The sequence below is a fragment of the Chamaea fasciata genome, unplaced genomic scaffold (assembly GCF_029207755.1).
Source record: "Chamaea fasciata isolate MVZ Bird 193981 ecotype frontalis unplaced genomic scaffold, bChaFas1.0.hap1 SCAF_23, whole genome shotgun sequence".
Classification (NCBI taxonomy): domain Eukaryota; kingdom Metazoa; phylum Chordata; class Aves; order Passeriformes; family Sylviidae; genus Chamaea; species Chamaea fasciata.
Genome location: NW_027094108.1, coordinates 7,275,322 through 7,295,793, shown reverse-complemented (window position 1 = coordinate 7,295,793; position 20,472 = coordinate 7,275,322). Strand labels below are relative to the sequence as shown.

Below are 20,472 nucleotides of genomic sequence, written 5' to 3'. Positions count from 1 at the left end.
GGCTTGTTTATGGTTAATATTATAACAATGTTAGAATTCTTGAGAAAAATATGTTGAGAACAGTCTTCTCTCCCAGCCAGCACCTGATCTTTCCCAAAACTTGACTTCCTGAAGGTTTTTTTCCCTGCATGTTCCTTGTGCTGTTGGCAGTGACTTCCTTGCTACCCCAAGTGCCATTTAGAGCTTGAATGAGCAACTTGTAAAACAATTCCTTTGTTTTAGTGTCATTCTAATGATTGTTATAACTGCATTGAAAGCCAAAGTGGTCAAATCGAGCTGAATCCTCCACAAGTCTGCAACTGCTTTGTTTTCCTGTGCCTCAGACCAGCCCCTGAGAGGGAAGCTCATCACCCAGGGCCACATCAGCTCCATGTCATTCAGTGTTATAACAGATGCACATTTACATTGCAGCCCAAACTGCTGTAACTGCACCAAAGACCTGGAAGAAACCAAAAGACCGGACCCAAGCCACTGAGGAGCTGACAGAGGCAGAAACAGAGGTGAGAGGGAACCAAAGTCCTGCTTTACCCAAATTTAAAGATGGTGTTCCTCTCTTGAAACTGTACTTTAGAGACATTGCTTCCTCAATGTCTCACAGGATCCAGGGCAGAGGTTTGGGGAGGAACTCTGATATTCCTCAGCATCCTTTAGGTAACAGGGGTCAGTCTGCTCCCTTTTAAAGCTCTTCAGTTTTCTTTGGGTTTGCCTAATTTTTAATGATTAATACAGTCACAGAATCACAGACTGGTTTGGGTTGCAAGGGCTCTTAAAGACTCATCTTGTTCAACCCGTGCCATGGCTGGGGGCACCTTCCACTAAAAGGTTCCACTAAACTTCTGCCAGCCTCCCAGCACTGAGGAACCGCTTTCAGTGAAGGGTGAGGGAAAAGTTGGTCCCAGGCCACCATCCTGACATTTGGCAGGTTCTTCTGCACAGGGATATCATGGCAAAGGATAATTTTCCTGATGACCAACTGATGGAGAGGCTGACAAAGGAAAATTCTGAAGTTTTCAGGCAAAACCACCCCGAGAGTGATTAGATGAGTAAAAGAAAACCTCCCTTGCCACTGCTGTGGTAGGGATATTGCAGCAGGGATCTGTGCTTAATATCCTGGGTCAATATGGGGTTAGAATCAATCAGAAAGGGAGTGAGAGAGTAAAAATGTAAAAGTTCAGACTGCCCAGTGTGTGGATAAAAGCTGAGGTTGGTCAGATGTGATGCAGAGCAGAAGAGCAAAAGGTGTCACTGGGGCTGCCCCAGCAGGTTCATCCTCCACGTCATCCTCCCCTGGAGGAGTCATGTGTCCTGCGCCACCCAGCAGTTCCACTGAGGAATTCTTCAGAGAGTTCCCTTGAAAAATCTGCAAGAAGCATTTTAAGATGTGGTACCATCAGGTGGGGAGGCGAAAGGATCGGGAGCCTCCTCCAGAGCATCCTCAATGAAGCTATTCCTTTGTTCAGTGCTAAGATGTGCTGGGATTTCTCCTGGGAGAAGCGCATTCCGATGCCTCCGCATCTGAATGCACAATCAGGCTGTGTCCTTGGAGAGCTCTAAAATGAACAGCCAGGGATACTATTAATGCTTTTTCCTGAAACCGAGATGCTGGAATTGTGGCTGGATCTTACATTGCCTTCCTTAGTGGGATCTGCTCCAGATGCCTCCAGGCAGCAGGCATTTAAAGGAAGAATCCCCCAATACAAGCACCACGTGCCCTTTGCCATTCCTTTATCATGGATGGTAGGAGAAGAGGAAAGCAGAGTTGTCTTTCCAGGCTGGGATTGCTCATGGCTTAACAGTTCCCTCCATCCAGTTCCATGGGGATTTCATGGGCAATGCTGAGTCTTTCCAGTTGCACCATTAATTATCAGTGGGTTATCCATGGGAATGAGCTGATAAATCCCCAAGTGGCTCAGTGTGGTGTTCCATGTCCCTGTGTAAGATGCATTTGTATTCCTGCTGCTCCCAAAAGTGCCGTGTGAATCCATGAAGAGCTGTTTCACGTGCATTGAATTTGTCAGGGTGTTTCTAACGAAACCTCTGCCTCTGTCTGTGCTCCAGCCGAAGGAGGAGGAGGAGGAGGAGGAGGAAGAGGAGGAGGAGGAGGAAGAGGAGGAGGAGGAGGAGGAACAGGAACCTTTAGGGGACAAAGTACTTGAATCCGAGCAGGAGAAAATGAGCCATGGGCTTCAGTCTGAGAGGGAACGCTCAGAGCTCAAACCGGTGAAACCCGTAGAAGAGAACGGGGAGCAGGAGCCAGAGCCGGTGCGAAACGGTGCCGAGAGCATCTCAGAGGGCGAAGGCACTGATGCCAACTCGGGCTGCACGGAGAGCTCTGGAGAGGGGCCCGTGTACCAGTGCAAACCAGGTAAGTCCTGCTCCACTCTGCTTCTCTGCCTCCCTCCTGTAAGGGCTGCTGACACCCATGGATCATCCCTATAGATTTTCCCATTGGGGCTGGAAGGGGATTCCGTGTTCACTGTGTGCAACTCTGCTGAGATCTGCAACCCCGCAGGCCCCGAGAGATCTTCTAGGGGGGCAAAAGGGGAAAACTGTTTTTGTCTTGCTGGTCATGGTCAAGAGAAGAGAAAATCCCTAATTCCTTGAAATTTTTGTGCGTTTGGATGCTGGCTACAGCACAGTGGAAATGGCAGAGAGTTGATCCCTGTGTGATTGACAGCTGAAAATCATCCAAGAAATTCCACATAAACCAATATACCTCTGAAATCAGAGGTGGTTAAATAAGAAATGAGACTGCTCATTGGGTCCCAAATACAAATATGTGTGTTCATAAAGATGTAATTTCCTGGCTAAACCGTTGCATGGATCTTTGGATTTCTAGAAAATTAAGGAAAAGAAACAGTTTGTGGTTTTCAGTCCAGGCACTGCCCAGCTCAGTCCCGTTGATTAGGGTATAGGATAGCTATAGAGTGTTTTTGCTATTTATGAAGACCTAACCTTTCTGTTATTTATGTAGATTTTGTAATTTAGAGACCTGCACCTCAGTTAATCCACCTCATTCATAGAGAACTTGAGACCAGCTTCTCAGTTGCTCCTGATTTTTAAGCAATTTCTTACTCAAGCGAAACCCTCTCCAAATAGTCATTTTTTTAGGAGCCCAGAAATTAAAGAGTATAATAATAATAATAAAGAAAGACCTGGAGAACCTGGTGGACAAGGAGCACCACCATTAAGAGACTCCACTGCGGTGGTTATTTCTGCACTACCTTATTCTGACAAAGACCTCAGTTGCTTTGGTTTATAAATTCAGCACAATCATACCGTGTCAGGGAAACACAGAGGCCTCTTGATAGCTCATCACACTCAGCGTACCTGACCAGTTCACTAGCCAAGCACTTCCTGAAATTAGTCCATAATTCACTGGCTGATGCAGTCAGAGCAATCGCAGTTGAGTCCAGATGTCCTTTCACTCAGCTGGAGGGGTTGGATTGATCCTTAGGAAGGCAACATACGTCAGATTTGTGCAATAGTCCTCGATCTCAGCTCTGCTCTTTTTAGAAAGGGGAATTTCTGCCTCTTGGAGGAATTGTGTGTTTTATCCCTGTCTCTCCCTGCATTGAGGATCCTTCCTGTGGCGCTGCCCAGCTGCTCTTCACATTAAAACAGCTTGTTGAGAGCTTTCCAGAAGAAGGAAACTACACATAAGCTGCTTGTTGTTGTGCTGGAGCTTTTCCATGGTAAATGACAGGTACAGTGGGCAGGCCAGGAATTCCAGCCAGGATCCAGCCAAACCATTTCTGCACCCCTGTATCCTGAAGCTCTGTAGAAGTGAAGCTGCATAAAGTTTGCAATTACTTCTGCGTATTTTCATTCCCAGTTATTGAAACCCATCACTGGAGTAAGTCCCTGCTCATGGTCTCTGCAGGGGTGCAGATGGTGAGATCCCAGAGATCCAAAGCCAGCGGTCAGGGAGTGAAATAAAGGAATAATAAATACCTGAAGGGCTGAGTGTGAATGCTGAGTAACGCAATCTGGTGTGAGGGAGATCCAAAGGCAGCATCTCACACAGATACTTTCCTTCAGATAGAACATGTTTTCTTCCCAAATTTCAAACAAACTGTGTGGTTGGTGCTGAAAATCCCATCTCCAGGCCACCAGAGGCTGACTTTCCTTGTGCTAAAGTGGCTGTAGGTTTATGCTGTGGTTTGCACCGGGCAGGGTCCTCCACACCCAAAGAAGCCCCATGTAAAATAGGTGGAAAGTTATAATTCCCAGATCATGGCCTGTGGTAGTGGCTTCTCTTGTTTCTGCTTTTATCTCCAGCCTGGCTTGTTCACAGTTCCATGATTTCACATTTTCAGAGGGTGTTTTTGTTCCATGTTTTGCTCTCCATGACTTCATGTTTGTGATTCCCTTCTGTACCAGATGAACCCCTTTAAGTTCTGCATTTTCATGCAGAAACAGGAAATCATCCCCATTCCACCATATCCCACAGGAGAGCAGAAGTCAAAGTTAGATACATGGGTTAGAACTGGAATTAGTGACCAGATCCAGGTGTGGTTGCTCTGGACCTGGCTCTACACACTCCCTGTTGTTCATGTCCCTTTACTGTTACGCGCGTTGCCCTCCTCCCTCCCTTCAAAATGAAAATTAAATTAAATCGAAACTTCCCAGGCTGCTGCAGCAGCCTCATCCCTTTGGATTTACCAGAACCACATCTGGGTGAAGAGAGGGTTTGTTTCCTTTGACTCTCAGGGACTTCTCTCCCTATAGAGCAGTGGAAGCCCCTGGACCCAGAGGGGAAGAAGCAATACGACCGGGAGTTCCTGCTGGATATCCAGTTCATGCCTGCCTGTATCCAGAAGCCCGAAGGGCTGCCTCCCATCAGCGACGTGGTGCTCGACAAGGTGAGAGGAGAGCCCATAAAACAGGTATGTGCGGGGATTTGATATAAAGATCCCTAATGCCTCTTTCCTGAGCCATTTCCATGCCGGGTTTTGGTGGGAACTGGGAATGATTGGTCTCATCACAGAATTCTACAAATAGAGGTGTTGGTGCCTGATGAATGTGCACAGATGATTAAAAACTGAAGTATTTTTGATGGTCTTTGTCTAGATTAAGTTATACCAGGTTGTTATTAAAATTTAAAATGACCCAGCCATGAAGAGCTGAGGATCCACGTAAGGCTGGATGGAGAGGCAGTGGCTTTTATTAGATCAATTAAAAAGCAGAGAGAAGCTTTAGGGCAATTTTTTTTGATCTGAAGAAGTTTCTTTGCTGTTTATAAGCTGATCTGATAAAAGATCTTTAAGAACTCCGTTCTTGGGCAGTTTTGGGATTTCTCTCCAGCCTCGTCTCAGAGCTGATTGTCTCTGCTGGAGGTCTGGGCTTAGTGAAACACTTGGGATTTCTGAATGCTGACACCGAGGCCTTGTTCTGCTCTCACGGAGAACTGGGGCATTCCTTGGCTTTGATGGAGCCACAACAGGCTCACTCTTGAGACTCAGGGATGTGGGTGATCCTCGTGTGCAGAAACATTTCCACTCTGAGTTTCATACCCAGACAAATTGTCAAACACAGCTTTATTCCCGAAATACTTCATCTACCTTCTACTTTCCCCTAACTGTTTCTCACTGTTCTGTGTGTGAGCTTCCTGGGCTCAGTTGCCCATCTCTCATGTTGGCACAAAAACCATTGCTTTGAGGGAAGGTGACAGTTTCATGCTCCTGAACCAAGACAGGCCCATGTTACCGTGATTTTATCCTCCATAATTCCTGTTAGCCTTGAAATGTTTCTGAACTCTACCTGTTTCCTCAATAGTCTCCTGAAGAAGATATATTTTAAATTAGGTGTTTATTTTTAACCTAAGTGTGGATCCCTAAAACTTGAGCAGTTTGTTAAAAGCTTTAATTTGGGTATTAATATGACTGTTATGGTTTAGCAGATGTTGTCTGTGGATTGCATGACCTCTGGTAGCTCAGCAGCCCTGAGCAGCCCATTTGTGTGCTCTGCTCATGGCACAGGTCAATCAGCCAAAATTGCCGCTGAGGACTCTGGACCCCCGGATCCTGCCACGAGGCCCCGACTTCACACCAGCCTTTGCTGATTTTGGGAGGCAAGCCCCTGGAGGAAGAAACGTGTCTGGAAGTGTGAGTTTACCCCAACTCGCTCATTTAAAAATTGGCCTTAACACTGATGAAGTCCCTCCTCAGGTTTTTGGGCCTCTTCTGATGCGCTGGTGGTTCTCGTTTTGTCAGGATGAATGCAGGAGGGTTGTTTGCTTGGCTGACAAAATGTAGGGAAATTGGAAACTGTTGTGGATGTTTGTCATGGGTAGGTGTTGTTTGGGAAGGGTTTGATCCCCTTCCTGTTTCCCCTGTGTGAGAGGGTGGAAGCATTTCCACACCAGGACCCGGCAGCCGCGTGTGCGGTCACGCGTTCGTCGTACAACAAACCCGGCGTCAGTCCATCAGCCTGGGGGGCTGTGCTGCAAAACATACCAACAGAGCAAAACGATTTTACTAACAAACAAAATATAGCCAGCATCTGTGTGTTCCTGCTTTCTCTGTGCTTCCATGTGTTGCTCTGGTCACTTCATTCCTTGTTTTCCCACCTTTTCTGCTGCTTTTCTTTCACTTTCCCTTCTTCTCCCTGTGTCTGGCTTTGCCCACACTCTGAAATCCCTCTGTGAGTTCTTCACTTGTGCCTCTGCCATATCTTTTCCTGGGGCACAGGTGCCCCCAGCACATGCTACCCCATCAGTGCCACTGGAGGAGGATGCTGCCGCCGTTAGGGACAGTCACTGATTTTCAGCTATCGAGATGCTTCTGCTGTGTCCATCTGGATGTGTCTAACGACACAGCCATCATGGAGCTTTCAAACCTGCTGGTTCCAGGAGAGTTCCCTGAATCACCCCAACTTCCAAGTGTGCAGGTTTCCAGGAGTCAAACCCAGCGATTTTGGGTCAATGTAATATTTCTGGTTTGGGAGCAGCCTCGTGGCTGTTGCCTCAGTTACGGGGTGATCATCTGTGTCTTGGAGTTGCCTCGGTGCTACAGTTTCTCTCGGAGCACCACCTGGTCCACAAAACCTCGTGAGATCACCAGTGTTTCCTGCATTCGGGACATGCAGGTTGTGCTGTGGCGCCTCCTCTCCTGTCATGTCCTGAGCGTCCCGAGCCCTGCAGCATCTGGGTAATGCGGCTGTCGCTCTTTGTCTCTCCGCAGGCCTGCAAAGTGCAGAGCACCCCTGGATTGCCCTCCCTGGCTCGGTGCGGGCCCCCAGCATGCCCTCTCTTGGTCTCGCCTCACCCACCATTGAGGAACCTGCCGATAGGGGTAAGCCAAATCCCCCCCTCTCCCCCCAGACTTTGCACCTTTTTGTAGAGTTGCCTTTTTACACAACACCCACTGTTGATAAAGAACGACTGGCAGAAAACTTTACAAAAAGGTGCAACCTTGTTTAAAAAAAAACAAAACAAGACTTGCATTGTACCCCTCTAGGCAGTCTTCAGTGGTGGGTGGGACATCACCAGCTGAGGGCATGCTGGGACGTTGGCCTGAGCGGGATCCGCGAGGGTCTGCACTTTGCAGACCTGTGGAAAGGGGGAGAAAAGGTAAGTCCCACTTACCCCATTCATTTGGAGCATTCAGCACATAACATACATCTTACATTTGCGCCTTTGCAGAGCAGAGCCTCTCCTTGCCTTGTTCTGGAGGAGGGCTGGAAGGTGACCTGGTTTAACCAGCCTGTCCTCGATGCCGGCGGTTGTAGGATCGGAGGGTTCTGAACCCAGCAATGCTAGACGTCCCCCCTCGTGACGCATGGCGACCCCTGCGTGTGCGCTGCCTGTCCCCAGCCATCCCACCTCTTCACAGGCCATGCCATGAACCATCAAACCACTGCCTCTTCCTTGCCCCAGATAACATTGAGAGCTCAGCGCTAACCGCTTCCAGCACGTTGAGAGTCTTTTGTTTCGCTTCCTTGGCTTTTGTCTTTGTTTCCCTCTTTTTGCTTGAATGTGTTTTATGACTGTTTCTGGCACTAACCAATGTTGCGTCAGATGGCACCGGGGTGGAGTTGCACAGGAGCAGAATGCAGATGGGGAGGCTCTTGGGTGTAGGCAGGGTTAGATGAGCATGGCAGGTGAGGAGATGGAAAGTCAGAGATGGTGGGCTGGAGCAGACGGGTCTGTCCCTGCACAGGATGCGTTTGCTTTGTCCTTCCTGAGAGGTGATGGAAACTGAAATCAGTTCTTGGAAGGCACAACCTCTCCCACCATGGAAGATCAATTTCACTGCCTGCATTCAAAGCCTCTTATAGAGGGAGAAGCACTTCCTTAATTCCTTGGATGGTCTCTAAAGTATTTCCATGATTTGTGACCTGAATGGGAACACCAGGTCAGTCTATGCTGCTGTGAGTCTTTGGCTTCTCTGCAGGAGTCTTGTGCCTGTGTCCTCCTTTCCTTTCCCACATCTTCCTCTGTAAGAGAGGTCATTCAGATTAGTGCAGGAACACCTGGTAGTTGCACCATGCCCCAAGACCCATCATTATTTACAGGAAGCCAGGCCTGAGCTCAGGCACCTCTTTAACTTTCTGTATAAATCTGTAGGCTTCTGTTCACTGATTGAAAACCTAATCACACAGTTTGAACTGAGTTTATTCACAGATATTAAAAATGTACAGTCTCAAAGTCTTTGTTGTGTTGATGCCTGAAATGTCTGGGCTCAAAGGCAGCTGGATGTGAGGAGGTGACATGTGACATGCTGGTGCTCTGTGCATCCCTCAGTTTTCAGAGGGAGTCACCTCCTTCAGGGATGGGTGTTTGCTAAAAAGGAACATTTGCATGGACCCATGCCAAAAGAAGTTCCATGCCTGAGGAAGCACCGGCCTCTGCAACTCTGTCCTTGTGCGTTACAGCTTGGCATGTTTGGGAGGTCCTTCAGAGCTGCCTCTGTGCAGGAGGTGGGGTGGCTACAGCTCACCTCTCCTTGGCTTTGTCCCTGTTCTGGGGGGAATGAGCTCAGAGCTTTGGGTTTTCAGGGCACACTCCAGCCCGGCTCTGATTACAGAGCTGTCCGCAGGCAGGAGGTATGTGGTGAGCTCAGGCACGCGTGGCTGCGGCCAGTCAGTTTTCTGTTACATCGTTGTCTGGTTTTTCAGTTGGAGGGAAGTCTCTTCTCTTCACATCTGCAGCGTGGTCAGAGCCTGGGCAGCAGAACTGTGTGCCACCAGAGGTGGTGTGTGAAGGCAGGACTGCTGTCAGGCCTTGCTGTGCCAGACCGGTGTCAGTCAGGGCTCAGGGTGGGAACAGAGAGGGGACATAGGAGGAGATCAGTGTCTGCTTTAGGAAGGTGTCTGACACACAGAAATATCCTGAAGGCTCCCTGTTCCACTCTTGTTCCCTCACAAGTGATCAGCTGGTGCGGTTACTCTACCAGTGGTCAGACTTGATGATCTTGGAGAACTTTTCCAAGATAAGTGATTCTGTGAATTACAGCATTCATGGGGCTTGTGCCCCGTGCAGTTTGAATAATCTGCTGGGCTATTTCTGTGTCTAGCAGGGGACGTGAACAGGGGTCTTTGTAAGTTGAGGGGAGCCCAGTGTCACCCTGCCCCTCGGAGCCCTCTCCCGGGCATACGGAGCAGATCATGGCGTGTGGTCATTGTCTTCTGACAACATCTTCCTCTCTTGCTGTTACCCCGTAATGAAACCCAAACAAGAGCTCCAGCACTGCTGGTGATCCTGTTCATTTGCGTGCATTTACCTTGTCAAAGGCAAGTGGTTCAACTCCCTCTGCCCTTTAGAAGAATTCTGCCTTTCAGTAAACACAAACCCAGGTTTGTGGCTGATGATGATATAACAGGCATCAGCCAAGAGCCCTTTCCTCCTATTCATTGAAGCTCTTCAAGTAACTGCAGTGGTTTGGCCTTTTTGATGCTCATTGAATCCCTTTGTTGAACAAAGCAGTCTTTGAAATGGCCCATCTTCCATGAGTGGCTGCTGGTGGATATTGCTGCTGTGGGAAGTACAGGGTTTGATAATGGAGTTTTGCTGCATTAATTTGTACCTTGAGGTTGGCCATTTGTGATAAATGAGTTCAGAAATGTGGAAGAGTGTGGGGGAAGAGCAACCTCCCAACAGCACCTGGTACCTTTAGTCCTCAATCAGAAGCCCCCAGATGACGAAAAGGTTTGGAGGTGTCTTGCGCCCTCCCACTTGTACATCTGGTGAAAAGCTCCCTGGCTGTGTCAGGTTTTGTGCCTGTTCGGGAGGAGCATCACATAATAGCAGAGGTGCTTAGGCAGTTCCAAAGCACTTGATTCCCTTTCTTCTGAGAAACCACCCAGAGTTTGTCCCATATCTGTTAGGATCCATATTTTTAGAGTGCAGGAGCTGCAGTGATAATCTTCACTGTGTTTTACACAATTCCCGTCTCAAAATGGCTTTGTTGGAAGCAATATTGAGTAAAACTTAACATTTCTGGCAGAGCTGCTAATTTATTGTTGTCTAAGTGCTTGGGATGGCATGTTTGAAATACACCTGTAAGGGCTGAACTCTTCCTCACCTTGCTGTGATGTGTCAGATATGGAGTTTCTGACTCCCAAGAGGCACTTTTGGCCAGTCGGGGTCAGTTCTGTCCCCCTTTAGCAGCACCTGGAGCGCCGCTGGGTTGTGTAGGCAGAGTCATCCTCTCTCTCTCTCGGGAAAAGCTGCCCAGAGAAATGTGTCTGGTGTCTCCACATTCCCTGACCGGCCCGGAGCAGTATGGGGTCGGAGGGACTCCTCGTATCCCAGCAGGAGTGCTGGTGGTCAGTGGTGCCGTCAGCGGCTATTGGCGTTTGCCCTGGAGTGTGTTATTCAGCGTGAGCTTAAAGTGGGATATAACAAGGAATGTTTTTGTCCTAGTTGTTGAATGTTGGACCGAGGAGATCTCAGCCAGGCCAGAGGAGGGAGCCCAGGAAGATCATCACTGTGTGTGTGAAGGAGGATGTGCACCTGAAGAAGGCAGAGAATGCCTGGAAGCCAAGCCTGAAGAGGGAAAACCAAATGGAGGACCCAGAAAATGTCAAAACCCAGGTGAGAGCATAAGCAGGTCTGAAGGTGCAGCAGCTGCACCAGGTAATGGTAATTTGCCTTCCCTCTTGTATCAGACAGTGAAAAGGGGCAGTGAATTCCAGTTGGAATCCCAGCTTCCCCCTACCTTGATGGTATTTCTTACATATTTATTCTTGACCTGGCATTTAAATGCCAGTCCTGTATATTAAGCAGAGAACACCAGACAACCTCCTGTCTCTCTTCCAGGATTGCTTTCCTACTGCTGTTTTACTGGAATATTTCTGTCTCCAGGCTAAAGCAAAGAGCCCTGCATTCTCAGCACAGAACTTGTGTTTCGTCTCCGTTTAGACCACATTTTTGCTCTGAATCCTCAGCAAGACTGAGGTTCCTCTGTGAAATCCCTCAGTTGGTCCTGCCCAGCCCAACGGTGCTGTTTGAAGCTCCCGCTGTCCTCCTCCTCCTCTCCTCTGTGGGGCACTCACTCTGGGAGGAGACGTTTGTCTGGTGGTCAAGCTTGTAATTTGTAGGATAAGTTGGGATGGTCTTGAAGGACACTGGAATTCTGTTCTTGGAGCTAATGGTGGCATTGTTGACCTCATTATCATGCTGGATAGGAAAAAATAAAGTGTCTAAGTGAATTACAGGAGAGGTTGATTACCTCTGGCTGAAGGAAGCAGAAGCCATTCCCTGTTAATTTATATCTCATGGATTAAACTAACATAAAGAACAGTGTTTCTGACAGGAAGGTCTTTGTGCCTCTGTTGCATTTGACAAAAGCACTTGGGTGTTTCCAAAACTCCTGCCCTGTAGTCTTGGACTTTTGCTAGCCAAGTGAGAACTGGCTGTGCAGAAACGTGCGGTGTGTCACTCAGCTTCCCAGACATTCCTACAGGATGTCTCCATTCCCCTGTGGGAAGCATCCTAGCTCATTCCTGCAATCCATCTGCGCCACTTGTGCCTGAACTTGCAGCGTTTCTGTCATTCAGGAGTTGTTCCGCAAGGTACGAAGCATCTTGAACAAGCTGACGCCCCAGATGTTCAACCAGCTCATGAAGCAGGTGACAGACCTGACGGTGGACACAGAGGAGAGGCTGAAGGGAGTCATCGACCTGGTCTTTGAGAAGGCCATCGACGAGCCCAGCTTCTCCGTGGCGTACGCCAACATGTGCCGGTGCCTGGTGACGGTAAGAGACGCCCGTGGCACGGGAGCTCCTCTGGGCAGGGTTCAGCATGGGCTGATGGGCAGTGACAGAAACTGCGGAGAGCGGACTTAAATGTTTGTTTGAATGTAAGTGAGAATAATTAATGTGTATGAGTATTACATTAGTGTATGTGTATGAGTATTGGTTTGTTGGCCATGCCCAAGGCAGAGGGATTTGCTTGGAGCCGTTGTTGGGAGTTGAGAATTCCTTGCTCCACCTGGTCGCAAGATGAGTCGTATTTGGGAAGTTCATGGAATCACAGAAGCATGGAATAGTCTAGGTGGGAAAGGGAACTTAAAGCTCTTCTCATTCCACCCCCTGCCATGGGCAGGGACAACTTCCACTTTCCCAGGTTGCTCCAAGCCTCGTCCAACCTGGCCTTGGATGCTTCTGGGGTGGGACAACCACAGCTGCTCTGGGCACCCTGTGCCAGGGCCTCACAACCCTCCTGTGTCTGTCAGTTCCAAGGGAGCTCAAGATGAGCCAGGCTTTGCACAGATCATTCCCAGATGGTCAATGTGGGTCAAAAGAGCCCCCTTTTCTCCAGGTCCTTCATGGCCTGCAGTGAAGGAATATGGCTGAAGCCTTCAGCACAGAACAGGAGTGTTTTTAAGCAGAGGGTGTTTTTCAGGGATCTTGCGGTTGGAAATGTAATTCATCCCTGGGCGGAGGTGGTGTCAGCCAAGTTTGGAGTGTGACTTTACATCTGCAGTGTAAAACTCCGCTGGAAATCCTGATGTGAGGCTTTCCTTTCACTGCCTTGCGGAGCCACGCAGCTCAACATGAAGAGCAAAATAAATTGTTATGGATGACCCCTCCTCTGTGAAGTTTATCCCTATTTCTGCTGATGTTTTTCTTCCTTCTCACTCCAGCTGAAAGTGCCCATGGCAGACAAACCTGGGAGCACAGTAAATTTCCGTAAGTTGCTGTTAAATCGCTGCCAGAAGGAATTCGAAAAGGACAAGGCTGACGATGATGTCTTTGAAAAGAAGCAGAAAGAACTCGAAGCTGCCACCACTGTAAGTGGTGTTTTTCTCCATAAGTTCTCAGAGCTCCCTCAGAAAATTATTTCCTTTTGAGACGGCAGTTGATTTGGGGGGGGATTTTGGAGTTGAGACTTTCATTCTGTCACTGTGCCTGAAGATAATAAAAAATATTTGCCTTGACAGTGGGTTTATCGCAGCATCTTTCTGGGCTTTAGGAGAAAAAGAGTGAACAGCGTCTGTGAACATAAAACTGGATCTTTCAAAGAGTTCTGTGCACTGGCAATGTGGTTTTGCAGAGCTGTTTCCCTGTTTTACAGCCAGAGGAGAAGACGCGGCTCCATGACGAGCTGGAAGAGGCCAAGGACAAAGCCCGGCGGAGATCCATCGGGAACATAAAATTCATCGGCGAGCTTTTCAAGCTGAAGATGCTGACGGAGGCCATCATGCATGACTGCGTGGTGAAGCTGCTGAAAAACCATGACGAGGAGTCCCTTGAGTGCCTTTGCCGCCTGCTCACGACCATTGGCAAGGACCTGGACTTTGAGAAGGCAAAGGTGGGGCAGGAATGGTAGCTAGGGATGAGGTTCTCTGGGCAGGGCTGGAAAAATGGGTGTGTTTTTATTTGAAGACTTGTTTTTTCTTCAGGAATTTCCATATGGCATGAGGAAATCATCCACTCCTCTGTGGATGTTTCATCATGACCTGGCCTCACTCCCTGCTCTGTAATAGATTCTGTATCATTTTCAGCAGTGTTCTCCAGTTGTTATTTCCAAACACACAGCCCAGAAATGCACAACCTTTACTTTTTTCCAAGTTGAATGTCCCTCTTCCTTTGTAGTTCCTGAAACATTAATATTTCCTGTTGAGGGTTTATGTTACCTACAAAAGCCACCATGAAATGCATTGTTCAGGTTAAATCTAAAACACCTTCATTAATCGGTCCAAAGCCCACCTGAGCCTAGGGGGTGCCTGTGTTTCGTCTCATCCTTGTCTCCAGTTGTGCTGGGATGTGGCAGCCATTCTGCAACTGCAGCGCTCCTGCGTCCTCCTCCCCGTTTTCCAGCAAATATATCTGTAGCATGGAGCATTCCACACTCCAGGAGCTTCTCTTGGCACAGACAGTCTGTTGCTCCTTCACAAAAACCAGGCTTGGGATGAAAAACTCGAGGGTTTTGCCAGGAATCAGTGGGACTCAGCTCTGGAATCAAATGGAGCTAATTGTGTTCAGCTGCCCTGGCCAGGGAGTTCCCACTCCACTCGCTGGATCTCAGGGATCATGGAGGATCAGTCCTGAGCCTTAAGGGAAAGGAATTTCCCAGACTGTTCTGTGGGCATTGACCACAATAACATGGTTTATCAGCAGTCCCAGGCTAAGCACCTCGTGCTGTGAACACGGCACCAGCGTGGGATTCAGTTTCTCCATGTGCTTTGGGAAGGAAACCAGGTCTGCCTTCCAAGCTGAGGTCAGGCTGAACGAGGCCTGGGTCCTGTTTTGGTCTCTTTGAGCACTGTAAAAGCCAACATTTGGTGCTCTGCTGGTTCTGCACCCTTGAGCATGGCAGGGCATGGAGCAAGGGAGCAATTCCAGATCCCTTTGTCCTGTCTGTCAAGACTGAGAGAATGCTTCTTAGTGGGGTAGACATTTTGTTGTCTGTTTTTGTTGAAGCTGAACTGTTAGTCATAGTTTAATTAAAACTTCCTAACAAAGTCCATTGGAAATACTTCCCCATCATCCCTAACTTTGGAAACATTTGCTCCCAGAGCTGGAACTTTCCAAGGCAAGGCCAGACACAAGTTTTAATGGATTTGTTTGTTTGTTTGTTTGTTTGTTTAACTACAAGGACAAGGGTTTAGCTGGTTTTTAGTGAAGAGTGGGAAACACAGTAGAAAACTGCTCTGAAACTCTTGCTTGAAACAACCAGAGGCCCTATTTTGAGAGAAAGGCTTTTTAGAGCTTGGTGAGCCAGATTTGGACCTAACAGGAGCTTCTCTGCTGGTCCCAATTCATGGCTTACTGTGAACCTATTGGGATTCCACCACATCACGATTTTCTGGATGAGAAGGAGTTTGTGGGGTTTTTTTTCCACAGCTGAGCCCATTAAACTGTTCTTCCAGAGAGACCCAGAGCTGCTGCTCAGTCTGGCCTGGCTCAGCTTGGGGACAAACCATGGAATGATGTGTCTTAGGCTGGTTTTATACCCATTTTGTTTCCTGAGCTAGTTTTTCTTGGGCTGAGGTGAGCGCACCACTGATTTGAGAAGGGGAAAGTCAGATTGAGATACATTTTTATTTGATGTAATGTTTATTATGTATGTGCAGAGGGTGTAGATGGTTTGTGTAATTAAAAACCCAGAGAAGGTGTGTACCTGCACAGTTGTGCCTCGTCTCCTGCACATGCTGCCCTGTGCACCCTCAAATCCATCCTGGAGGAGTGTACAAGACCCAGCACTCAGGAAGCAGCCCTGTGTCCCCGATGTTTCTGGCGCAGAGATCCCTGAATGCAGGACCCACTTGGGTGCCCCTCGAGGGAGTGTTTTCTTTTTTCTCCACAACGTGCTGATTGTGTTTTTCTTGTCTAGCCCCGCATGGACCAGTATTTTAATCAGATGGAGAAGATTGTGAAAGAGAGGAAAACCTCCTCAAGGATTCGGTTCATGCTTCAGGATGTAATAGACCTAAGGCTGGTAGGTCCTAGCTCCAGTGAGTAAAAGCATGAAATCATAGAAGCCCAGACTAGTCTGGGTTGGAAGGAACCTTAAGGATCATCTCATTCCACCCCTGCCATGGCAGGGACACCTTCCACTGTCCCAGGCTGCTCCAAGCCCCATCCAACCTGGCCTGGGACACTTCCAGGGTTCCAGAGGCAGACACAGCTTCTGTGGGCAGCCTGTGCCAGGGCCACCTCCTCCTCACAGGGAAGAATTTCTTCCCAATGTCCCATCTGACCCTGCCCTCTGGCAGTGGAGAGCCATTCCCCCTTGTCCCCAGTCCCTCTCCAGCTCTCTTGGAGTCCCTTTAGGCCCCGGAAAGGACTCTAAGGTCTCCCCGGGGCCTTCTGTCCTCCATGTGAACATGCCCAGCTCTCATGTGTCTGTCATGTTCCCTTCCGTATCCAGGCTGGATAAGCTCTCATGCAAAAGGAGGGATTCACGGCTCAAGTGGCATGTTAGGGGAAGATCTATTCCCTTTCTTCCCGAAGTCTGGCTGTTCAAAGCCAGGAAATGTCTCCATGTTGTCCTGGTGCCGTGGTCAATACACATGCAGTGCAGGGGGTCCCCACACTGTGCAGGTGAAGACGTGTCCATGGGTGGAACAAACCTTCCTGGCACATGTAATTTCTCCCTCAGGGGAGCTGGTTTGGGTTATGTGGAGGCCGAAGTCACCACTTTGGCTGCAGGTTGATAATTACCCCAAGACCTGTAAATGAGGCTGCAGCAAGATAAGGGACAGTGTGGTCATTCCAGGGCTGGAAGGGTCTGGCCACTGTGTGGCTGAAAAGACGCATCAAGTGAGGAAAGTGATTTTGGAGTGACAGCTGCTCCTCTCTGCAGGATTCCTGTGTCAGCCATCACCATTCCTGGAGTGCAAAGCACTGTCTCCACTTAAAATCAGTCACTTCTTGCGTTTTTTTATTTTTAAGGTTTCATTTTTTCTCTCTAGCTTGGAGGAAAGGCTCCCACAGAGTATCAGTCATAAACGGAGAGTGACAGCAGCTCTTCTCTTTCCTCTGAACCTTGAAAGAGAAGCTGGGAATGTGCAGGCTGGGGGTTAACATGTCCTAAATTCAGTAAGGTCTTCACTGCAGTCTCTGTACCCAAGTACAATGCTCTGTTCTCTGGTGCTGGGATAACCATGTCCATAATGTGTCCCAGCTCCACAGGATTTTTTCCAGCCCCTCTAAGGCATGACAAGAGTGGGAGGATGAGGCCTCGCTCCCAGTGTTCAAATTCCCCATGTCTGATGCTCCCCTGGAAGTTTCCCTGAGCACACGTTTGGGTTTTTTGCTTGTTCTCCAGTGCAACTGGGTGTCACGGAGAGCAGACCAGGGCCCCAAGACCATCGAGCAGATCCATAAAGAAGCCAAGATTGAAGAGCAAGAAGAACAGAGGAAGGTGCAACAACTCATGACCAAAGACAAGAGGAGACCAGGTAAAGTAAAAGCCAAGTTGGCTGCTCCTTTCACTCATTTTACATCCAGTGGCCTTAGAGGGAATCCCACATAAAAGGAAAAAAATCTGTGGGGTTTTTTTCCTAAGTGTAATGAGTAAAGGGAATTGGGGCCTGATATGGCAGAGGCTGGAAAAGGAAGAGATCTGCCATGGATTGGCTGTGGGGATTTTCAGGGGCAAATCTCATGGGTGAAAAGAACCAACCACAGGCCAACAGGGCTTTCGCGTTCCATTCATGCAAACCATGTTTCATTTTGTGAAAGGCTACCAGAAATCTGTTCTAACAAGTTATTACTTAGGAGTCGGATTTGCCATCCATTCTCATGTGCTGCAGAGTCTCGTTTCAAGAGAAAAACATCTCATTTCAGGAGTAACTCTGTTGTCTTTAGTTGTTGAAGTCATGAGGTGCTGACCCTGTGTGAGGGAGTGTCTTGGTGTCACCTTAAACTGCTCCTGACCCTCAGGGCACTACCTGAAGATTAATTTGGAGTGACTGAGAAATTGAAGATTGGGACAGAGCAGGGCAAGGAGAAAGTAAACTAAGGATTGTCAGATTAAAGTGCTTTTAAAACAGGTTGTAAAGAAAATAGATACAGACCTTAATTATCCTAGAAGTGACACCAGGAGAAGGTAAGGAGCCTGGGAGTGCCTGAGGGCCTCCATATCAGACCAGCCAAGCGCTGCAGGAATTATGGGGTGAGTGAAGCTCTGGTAAGGAAAGGCATCTCACCTGCTCCTTCCTTGGGCTCATGAACATGCAGCACCCACAGGAATGCAAAAATCCAGCCAGGAACCATCCCTTCCAAAAGCAGCCCTTGAAAGGAGTGAGAGCTGTTAATGTCCAGGCTGTTCTGTGAGAACACAGGCAGGCAGGCTGGTTTGTCATGTCAGTGTGAAAGACGTTCATGAGCAGGACCCTGCCAGTCAGAGCAGCGGGATGAGCTGAGGGTGGCTCTGTTTGTCATCCTCAGGTGTCCCGCGGGTCGACGAAGGCGGCTGGAACACTGTGCAGGGGGCAAAGAACAGCAGAGTGCTGGACCCCACCAAGTTCCTTAAAATCACCAAGGTAGGTGCCAGCATAAGCCCCCTTCAGGGCAATAAAACATCTGTTAGTCCAGGAAGGACCAGGACAGTGTGTACAGGTCAAAACTTGGGATTGGGACATTTTAAATCTTCAGAGTTAATACTGTGTGTAAATCAAGCTTCGTTATCTTCTGGATGTTCCTGTTTTGTCCTGAGGGAAAGGAGTGTGCAGACTTTCTCAGGTTCACAGTGTCCTTTTAGTAATCCAGAAGCTCTCACAGTGAGAAAATCTGCATTTTATTCAGTGATGAAAATGTGAGCCAGAGTATTGTGTGACATGGAGATGCAGCACAGCACCCATGTTCCGTGGGTCACAAACGCATCACCTGGAGGTCTCAAACACCTGCTGGAAATCCTTGGCTGCCTCAAGTTCTTGAGACCCTATTCTGATGCTGCTCTTCAATAAAACAGGGAGGCCACATCCACTTTGATGTGTCACAAACAGCAGCACTCCAGACTTGGGAGCCTCCAGTAGAATGGGAAGAGCTGTGTCTGCTTTTAGAGGTTTCTTGACTTGTTGGCATGGTTGCATCCGCCAGTGTGTGATAAACTGTCATGTTCATCCTCCACATGAGCATCTTCCTGTTATTTCACCATTAGACTGGTGGGTTTGGGACAGTTTTCCAGGCTGCAGGCTGAGCAAGATTTCTCGTTTGTCAAACTTCAGAACAGCTCTGAGTTTTCTTGTCAAGGAAAAGTCTGGCCTTTGCATAAATCATTGACTCCTCAATATTCCCTTGTCCCACTTAATGTCACTCACCCTGAATTCTTACACTCTGTCTGGATTCTTGGAGAGCTGTAAAGCAGGACCTGGACAGACTGCAGCCCTTCTGCAGATCCAGTTTGTTCCTTATGAAAGTCATAAAACAGTCTCCAAAACTTCATTAGCAGGAGAGGTTCAGCCTCCTCCTGCCTGGGCTTATGGCTCACCTGGGAAAAGCCCTTCTCCTTTCTTCCATACAAATGGAGCTGGTTCCATAGCAGCTGCTTTGGAAGGAGAGAGGAGCTCCCTCAAGATCTGGGAGGTCACAACCTCCTTGTCAATAAATCTTCCACTGAACATTGTAAAATCAATGTTCTCTTCTTGCCAGACACCACTTCTTCCTTCCAAGTTCTGCGACCTGTTGTCGTCCTTTTCCCTCTGGATTGTTTGGTGCCCTGCAGATCCCCCCAAAGCCATGACTGGAGAGTTGATGGACAGTGAAACTGGTTTACACATCACAAGCAAACTGAGCATCTTTCAAATACGGATATATTGAGACTTTTCTCCTTTCTGAGCTTCAGAATTCCCAATGAAAAGAAGCTCCTGCTCACTGTGAATATTTCAATGACCTTTGGAAGAGGCACTTTGTGATGCCCTTTGTTGTTTGTGTCCTCTGTGTTTGGCCACAGTTTGGTCTTCCAAAAATATGTAAAGTGTATTTTGGTGCTCACAAGACTGGGATTATTGCCAAAAAAATCTCCCATTTATTACTAAACAGTACGATTTGCCCTTGTAATTGTGCACCCTGGTGTGTTTTACAGCCCACAATAGATGAGAAGATTCAGCTTGTGCCTAAAGCCCAGTTGGGCAGCTGGGGGAAGGGCAGCAGTGGTGGAGCCAAGGCAAGTGAGATGGGTAAGTCAGGATGGACCCTCACCCTCGGCTTTGCTGCCAAAGAGCAGGTTCAGGTGGGGTTCACAGAACCAGGGAATGTCCTCAGCTGGAAGGGACCCCCAGGGATCAGAGTCCAAGCCCTGGCCCTGCACAGACAGCCCAAAAATCCTTGTACAAACACTCCTGGAGCTCTGGCAGCCTCGGGGCCGTGCCCATTCCCTGGGAAGCCTGGGCAGTGCCCAGCACCCTCTGGGGAAGATCCTTTCCCTCATCTCCAGCCTAAACCCTCCCCTGGCACAGCTCCGGCCGCTCCCTCAATCCTGTCCCTGGTCACAAAGCAGAGCTGCCCCTCAGGAGGAGCTGCAGCCCGCAATGAGGGCTCCCCTCTGCCTCCTCTCCTCCCCTCTGTGTGTGACCT

At 48.6% G+C, this 20,472-nt stretch overlaps 1 protein-coding gene across 6 annotated transcripts in view; it reads left to right on the top strand.

Moving 5' to 3' along the window:
* The window catches only part of EIF4G3 (eukaryotic translation initiation factor 4 gamma 3), a 144,404-nt gene that overhangs the window by 106,445 nt on the left and 17,487 nt on the right, over window positions 1-20,472 (top strand). For all 6 annotated transcript variants that reach the window (XM_066202783.1, XM_066202784.1, XM_066202788.1 and 3 more), the window contains 13 exons: window positions 412-500; window positions 2,059-2,365; window positions 4,732-4,889; window positions 5,982-6,107; window positions 7,185-7,295; window positions 10,868-11,038; window positions 12,004-12,201; window positions 13,092-13,238; window positions 13,523-13,759; window positions 15,785-15,889; window positions 17,222-17,354; window positions 18,346-18,440; window positions 19,982-20,075. In XM_066202783.1, coding sequence (XP_066058880.1) covers window positions 412-500; window positions 2,059-2,365; window positions 4,732-4,889; window positions 5,982-6,107; window positions 7,185-7,295; window positions 10,868-11,038; window positions 12,004-12,201; window positions 13,092-13,238; window positions 13,523-13,759; window positions 15,785-15,889; window positions 17,222-17,354; window positions 18,346-18,440; window positions 19,982-20,075 — 1,971 coding nt within the window. The remainder of the gene's footprint in view (window positions 1-411; window positions 501-2,058; window positions 2,366-4,731; window positions 4,890-5,981; window positions 6,108-7,184; window positions 7,296-10,867; window positions 11,039-12,003; window positions 12,202-13,091; window positions 13,239-13,522; window positions 13,760-15,784; window positions 15,890-17,221; window positions 17,355-18,345; window positions 18,441-19,981; window positions 20,076-20,472) is intronic.